Source organism: Fukomys damarensis, unplaced genomic scaffold (assembly GCF_012274545.1).
Source record: "Fukomys damarensis isolate Sample0158 unplaced genomic scaffold, DMR_v1.0_HiC HiC_scaffold_16, whole genome shotgun sequence".
Taxonomy (NCBI): domain Eukaryota; kingdom Metazoa; phylum Chordata; class Mammalia; order Rodentia; family Bathyergidae; genus Fukomys; species Fukomys damarensis.
Window position 1 is genome coordinate 10,443,519 of NW_022900928.1, and position 7,757 is coordinate 10,451,275.

Sequence of the window (7,757 nt, forward strand, 5' to 3'; positions counted from 1 at the left end):
TTTTTGGAGTCATTTGTTACACAGTATAACCCACCCTATCCTAACTGATACAAGGACTTCCCAGATACCTGGATTACAACCAGGAAGACATTTTATGTTGGAGGACACATTCTGAGTAGTGTTTGGGGCCTAGGCCTTGGATGGCTGAGGAAGTAAACACAGAGGAAGGTTCCTCACTTGGCCTCTTCTCTTTGGCCTCTCCTTCTGGCTTTCATATTGCTTCACACCTTTTCGTCCATAGCTTAAGTCTACAAATGACCTCTAAACAACTATTGAGAAAGCACCACTTACAGAAGATGTTCTCTGGGGTGTGACTTTGTCCCCCACTCAGCGGGGCTACTAGTGTAAGTAGACTGTGGGATAAAGTTATGAGGTGGGCAACTCTAGACAGTGGGGCTGTCCCAAATGGCCTCCATCCTGCTTTTTTCCTTGTACACAGGAGACATGCTCCCTGAGGTGGTTACTTCTCTGCTCTTTGTGGCACCCCCAGAATGCCTCTGTGATTTAGGTGCAGGTGGTTGGCTTCCTGTTAGCCTCACCTCCTGCACGGCCCAGATGGGCCCTGCCCAGGGATCCAACATGCAGCAGCTCTGATTTGAAAACGAAGCCCATGGCCCAAGAAGAAAAGCAGCCCGGGAAAGGCCAGTGTGGTAAAAATGGAGCTGCCCCTGAAGCTCTTTGCAAGCTTTAAAATGTGACTTTTGCTATCTCCTACTGCACATAGTGAGGAGAGGGAAAGGGAAGGGGTTGGAAAGGAATGCTGGGCACTGTGCTGGGGTCAGCTCTTTATCCCAAGAGGAGTCTAAACTAAGCCTAGAACGCAGGACTAAGAAAAGGCTCCAGGACACTAATGGGTACCAAGAGGGGTCATGGGCCCTCAAGAGGAGGAGGCAAGGAGAAAAGAGGGAGAGGAAAACGTCAGCAGGAGAGGGGCAGAGAATGGGTGTACTCAAGGTCGCCTGGCAGACCCAAGCATGAGAGCATGAACAGTATGGGGCGGGGGTAAAAGCAAGACAAACTTCATTTTCACTTGGGCCACTAGGAAGCTCAATACTGAATAATCACTGAAAAACATAACCAGATAGGAGCTTTCTTTTTCCTTTTACAGTAAGTACTAAGAGCTGAAGCTGGGGCCTTCACACTGAACTACATCCCTAGCCCATTTATTATTTTGAGATGGACTCTTGCTAAGTCATGAAGATATCCACGCTGTGTGCGGTATTTTCTATTTTCTCTTTTTTCTACACATTACACCCTAACATATTTATCCTCCTGGTCCTAATGCTATATTCCTTTCATTTACAGTTGTTTTTTTTATTATATGTAGTCATTAGAGGAAGAAGAGAACGTAATCAGAAGTTAATTAATTAAGTCTGAAGGAAAATGAGTTCCAGGGAAGTAGAGCCCAGGTTGCCCCAAATGGGGCTTTCAGGACCTGGGAGGAGGGAAGAGCACTTATCTCAAGTGCTTTACAAAACACTCGCACCGCCTTGTCAGACCTTGTTTGAGGCAGGGATGAATGCCGTCCTCACTGCAGAGACAGAACCTCCAAAGTCAAGGGAGCTAAATGACCATCTGCAAACGGATGAGGACTGGCTCGGGCATGTTTACAGCAGACCCCACGTCTTCTCTGTAAGCCATGCTGCCCACTGTGACATAACTGGCACGCAAACCAGCGCAGCCCGGGAGGGTTTCTTCTGGAATGACAGAGCTGGTCCACGTCCGCTGTGTCCAACAAGGTAGCCACAGGCCAACTGCAAGTGCAATGCATTTGAAATGTGGCTAGTGTGACAAAGGAACTAAACTTTCAACTTTAGTTAATTTTCATTTCTTTGCAATTAGAGCCACATCTACAGTGGCTGTTACTGTGGAGAGCAGAGGTGCATACTCTCAGTGCTGTGACCCGGGAGCGGGGAAGTGTCTCAGATCTGCTCTAAATCCTGGCAGCTAGAGGGGGATTAATGGTCACAGAGCAGAGTCCCCTTGCTTTACTTGGTGGCAGTGGAAAGATTAGGGAGTCAGGGCACAGTATGCAAAGAGAGAGGCTGGGAAGGAGCAGGAGAAGATTTTTGGGGTCCCCTAGAATCAAGGTCCAGCCTCTGGGGCCATGCTGGTCAGCCGAGACCAGGGAGGGGATTTTCTGCATGACTGGAAAGTCTGCAGATCCTGGTGGCACTGGGTTTCCTAGGTCACTGAAAGGAAGCAGCGGTTTTGATCTGGGATCCTGAAGTGGTAGACTCCTCCTCCAAGGAACGACACAGCATTGTGGTCAGTGAGAATTCACAGGCAGGCAACCCTGCTCTGAACTCGCAAGGAGACCAAGCAGGACACGGCCCAGCTCTGTGCACAAGGGACTTCCCCCCAGATCTGAGGCCACTGATGTGACAAAGGGAAGGCAAAACCATCTGCAGTGTCTGTGTGCAAAAATCTGGGCTGAGACACACCAAGAAATATTCCCTTTCCCCTAAAGTGAGTGCTTTGCGTGGTCCTTCACTGCACTGAGTTCACCTCTCCGGCCACCTTGGTGCTGCTTGTATCTTTAGTGACCATGGGCTCACTTGATGGTAGGGGTAAGGGCTCAGATCATCGGAGCAATTAGGGTGGGGATAAGGTCAATGCCAGTCAGGCCTGGGTCTGCATCCCAGCTTGGATCCTTGTTAGCTGTGCAACCCTAGGTAAGTCTGCTCAGCCTCTCTGAGCACTTCTGCTGTAAGTCTACAGAGGCCTTTCACTGTGTCCTCTCAAAGACTCAGGGCCAGCTGCCAGGACCTAGTTTGTGTAAGGAGCTTAGCACAGTTCTGGGTCTGCAGCAATCCATCAGGACATGGGCTACTCTTATTATTTTAGCAGCTTTCTGATCCAAGTCTGTATTCTTTCTCTCTCTCTGTCTCTGTCTCTCTCTCTCTGTCTCTGTCTCTCTCTCTCTCTCTCTCTCTCTCTCTCTCTCTCTCTCTCTCTTTCTTTCATGGGCTACTCTTATTATTTTAGTAGCTTTCTGATCCAAGTCTGTATTCTCTCTCTCTCTCTCTCTCTCTCTCTCTCTCTCTCTCTTTCTTTTTAGTACCAGGGATCGAACTTGGTACCTGTGCTTTCAAGGTAGGTGGTGGAACTACTCAGCTAAATCCCTGGCCCCTTGTATTCAGTTTTTATTGCTGCCATAGCAACTTTTGCTACAAACAATACAAATGCACCACTTCCTAGTTCTGCCATGGCTCTGTGGGGTCAACAGGGCTGTGTTCACTTCTGAGGTCAGCTGCATTCTTTGGCTGCGGTCTTCTTTGTCTTCAGGACCAGCGCCAGCCAGCTTCCTTATCACCTCATGTCACTCTCACCTGTCTTCCGCATCCCTCTTCCCCTTTTCAGGACCTTGTGATCTCGTGGGGCCAAGGCAGTCTCCCTAGCTCAGTGTCAGCTGAGAAGCCACCTGCGCCTCCCCTTGCCATATAATATAACATAGCCATGGGTTCCAGAGACCTTTGGGGGATTATTACACCTTCCACAGGCTTAGAATGGAGAGTAAGGGGAGGCAACGCTTCTCCCTGGGGAAGTCACTGCCCAGCAGCAACCAGTCTTGAGAAAAACTTGCAGTGGGGACCTAGCATGTGCTCAAGGCTCCCCTCCCACTCTCTGTTTGGGGTGGGGACCGCTGGCCTGGATTAAACTCTCCATCAGATAGGGCCTGAATCCATGAATGCACTGCTCAGTGCCAGCAGGGCTGCTTTGTTTCAAAAAAATCACAAAGCCAAGCGGTGGGCTCCCAGAGCTCTTGTGACACTCTCAGCGGGGACAGGGGGCTGGGTTTGGCAGGCTGCTCAAATACCAGGTTGCATAGTTACTCCAGGAACTGCCTCCCGATTCAAGCTGTAACTAGGGTGGCTCTCAGGGGCCGGCCAGGCCCCAGGGCAGGCAGAGAAGTCTGTCCTACGACTCTGAATCTGTAACTGAAAGGGCCCCAGACGTTCCTTATCAGAAGGGCCAGTGTCACACGAAGGAAACAAAAGTCTCTCCTTTCTGTTTGGTGTGCTCCAGGGATGCAGGAGGGCAATTTTCACTTTGTTCAAGTCTCAGATCAACTTTGTACCATGTGGCTGTTACTCTTTGGTCTCTGGGAGATTTGAAGTGATATGGCTTCCCTGTCCGAGTGCCTAAGAGCCAATGCAATTCGATGAGCATTCAAAGACAGTCACCAAGCAGTTCTGACATTCTCCCTGCCCAGTTTTCACACCCAGCCCGACTTCCATCTCTCTGCTCTCTCAGTGCTGTGCAGCCGACCCTGGGGTGCACACAGGGGGACCAACTCCTTGCCTCTGCCCATCCTGTGCTAATACACGAGGTGGGTAAAGCCAGATGAGCACAGTGACACTTTGGAGTGACAGACAAGTGACCCCGATGTGGAAATTCCCCAGAGCTGAGCACTCTCGCTGGAGCTCAAGCACAACCTGCCGGAGTTGGGGGGCGACAGCGCAGGTAGGAGCTGGCGAGCGTTCCACAACCCTTCTACCGTCTGTGCCTGTGTCTCTCAGGCCCGCTTGTCACATTTCTTCTCCTCCTCAAGTGTGTTCATGTGCGCGTTATCTGAGACCTGTGCATCACAAGCACTTCCACTGTTCCTTTTGAACCCCACTTCTCAGCCGGCCGGCTCTGGCCTGCTGGAAGCAGCTCTTGATCACTATTGGGAAAGAGCTGGGCCGCCCATCCTGAAGAGTGATGGGAGATCAAGGGCAGATCGGGCATTTCCAGTTTGCTATCTTCATTTGTTATTTCTCACAAGCCGGCTGGTGACGCGCAAGATTCATAAACTGACGCGGTCTATCTCCTCGGCTCTGAAGGTACACACTGCTATCACTTGTTCTTAATAACCCTAAAGAGACCCTGGGCACATCCAGCTGGAAGTAGCCAAGGTCTGAGGGGAACCACTGCTGTCACCCTGTGCTGCAATGCTGGGGTTAATGATTTTCTCTTTCTTCTGCATGTCCTCCCCTTGCTGAGACCTAATGAGGTCTAATCTCTCTGTACTTTTCCTATTTCCTGGGAAGCAACAGTACCGGGCTTTCTTTTCATGTAGAACTTCCTGGAAATATTTTAGGCTTGGGAACCTCTTTTTTTTTTTTTTTTTTTCAGGTTAAAAGGAAAGGAAACAAAGAGTCTTCACTGATGGGCAGATTAGCAAAGTACAACAATCATTTCATAACTCTAAATACTGAGGAGCTTGGGTTATTTAGAAAATCCTCTATAAAATTGTGAATCTAATTGTGTAAAGAACATTTTTCCCATTACAGTGACAAGAACAGTATTATATAGGATCTAGTTATTGTAAGGGATTTCCAGAGTTTCATAGAAATATACACAGTACTACTTTACCTTAACCAGTGAGGAACCTTATTATGGTCTGTTCACAATGACTGTAGAGAGTGAAGACGTAAGCCTATTTTTTGGCGGGGGTACCGGGGATCAAACTGGGGTCCTTGTGCTTGAGAGGCAGGCACCGGAACCACTGAACTAAATCCCTAGCTTACGCATATTTTAGAACAAAGCAAATAGTTCCCTGTCTATAGGCTGAACTTCCATAAAACAAAAAGAAATTATCATCAATATTAAATACTATATTTTTTAAAAAGCCCTTGAGTTCTTCCTTCAAATCTTGGTCAACCATTCAATTTCAAATGATCACACCTGAGTGTGTGTGTGTGTGTGTGTGTGTGTGTGTGTGAAAAAGAGACTATTGTTGTTCATTTGGTTCAAATGCAACATAACAAATGTTACCCATCTTTCCAACCCTACCTCCAAATCTTCCATCTAGCTCAGCTGTGATCTGCAAATAATTCCATTAACCCTGAAATGAAACATTAAATTAAATGGCCCTGCTCAGATTCCCCTTTTGCTACAAGGAAGGGGAAATGTACCTTGTAAGGCCTGTTCTTAATAGATTTACTAACCAAACGCATGATTACAGGAGAACACAAATTAGCAAAATAATACAGCAGGTCTTGAATTCTCCAGGGGTGGTGTCACAGCAACTGATTCTTTTCCCCTGATAATATTTACTATGAAGGTTTTAGTTATGGAGATTTTAAGCCTTAAGAAGAGCACTTCTCAAATAGTTTGTGTTTCTATGCAATTTTCAAACCATTACTTTATTAACTTCAGGAGGGAAAAATGACAGCTCGAGGGAGAACCCTGGCAGAGAGTCTTCTGTTATTGCTGGTACAAATGGGCGCCCTGGACACGGGGACTCTAAGGAGGACATAGCACGTCCGTCCGTGGTAGACTGGGCCAGGTCCCATGTTCCTGACAACAAATCCAGTCCTCTCTCTACACCAGCCCAGGTTTTCTAGCCTTCCGCTCACCGTGCAAATGAGAAGACTCCTCTTCAGCAAATCCTTTTTCTGGGTATGATGTTAATGTCTGTCTCTTTAGCATGAAGTCCCCTAGCTCTTTGTAGAAAGCAGGTCTGCTGGAAGAGCAGCAGGAAGTCGTCCTGGGCTTTCTGATTCAAGAGTGAACACCCAAAAAGCACATGGGCTTTCCCCAGCGAGTCTCAGAGCTCACATCTAAGTTCTATGTTATGGCTCATCAATTCAGGAGTGGAAAGAAGTCAAGTATGCCCAGAGTATCAGAAGTCTGTACTGGAATCCAGTGTGTTAGAGCACACTGGAGCTGGATGGGATCTTAGAAATCATACAGTTCAAATCCCTCCTTCAGTAGGGGTTACCTGAGGTCACAGAATCAAGATGTCAGAGTCAGGACTACAAACTTGGAAGCCAGTCTTCTTTCTTTCTTTTTTTTCTTTATGCCGTACCGGGGGGATCGAATTCAAGACCTTGCGCCTGACCTTGAGCTAAAGCCCTGGCCCAACAGTCTTCTTTCTTGAATGTAATGTGTCTAAAGCTCTTTCTTCTCTGACTGTGGTAACAATGAAGGCTGATCGACCCCTCCTAGTGTCAACCACCCAGCATACGCGGTAGACACCTGCATCTTTCAACCCAGCCTCCTATGATCAGGCAACAGGAGACCTGGGTGAAGCCTGCTCAGCAGAGGCCAGAACGCCTTTCTGCACACAGACCTCCTGCGCATTGGGAAGTACAATGTCTAGAAAGCTGATTAATGAGACAGGAAGTTAGGCAGATCCCTGGGGCCTGCTGAACTGACAAAGATGCGGTAGCAACAGTCAAAACAACAACAGCAACTCTCCAAGCCTGAAGCGCCTGAGCTGGGGCTATCAGGAGCCTGACCTACACAGAAGCAGGGTGGAGAACAACAGCAGCTCTCTCCTGACTGCAGCACCAATCCTGGAACCCAGGGATGGCTGCAAAGCTACCTGGCCTCTCCTTGAGTAGAAGATACCCTGAGAGCCACTCTCCCAGTGGCATGACCCACACTTTTCAGCCAGCACCACAAGGGGAGCTCACCTGTCGGCGTCACCAAGGCCCAGGGAGGTATTTCGCTGCAGGGTCTCCCGCACCACTGCCATCCCGTCCGGGAGCCGGTTCAGGCGACGTGTGTAGAGGCCCAGTCCACCGTCGGTCATGTACCTTTAAAAGGAAAAGAGGATGGCACTCTGCACACAGCCTTGTCCCTGATCCAGGAAGCTCTGTGGGGGCTCCAGGGGGAAGGAGCTGAGGATTCCCTGAAGTTCTGCCACCAAGCACAGCCCCAGGGAAACTCCCGCTGCTGTGGATGCAGCCTAGACTGAGGCAGCCTAGACTAGAGGATCACCAGCTTGCTGGAGGAAAAAGACAAAAAAAAAAAAAAAAAAC

At 48.7% G+C, this 7,757-nt stretch overlaps 1 protein-coding gene across 1 annotated transcript in view; it reads right to left on the minus strand.

Annotated features, from left to right (window-relative positions):
• Nav2 (neuron navigator 2) overlaps positions 1 to 7,757 on the minus strand; it is a 359,199-nt gene that overhangs the window by 112,208 nt on the left and 239,234 nt on the right. The window contains exon 15 of the mRNA XM_033764074.1: positions 7,410 to 7,532. Within this exon, the coding sequence (XP_033619965.1) occupies positions 7,410 to 7,532 (123 nt within the window). The remainder of the gene's footprint in view (positions 1 to 7,409; positions 7,533 to 7,757) is intronic.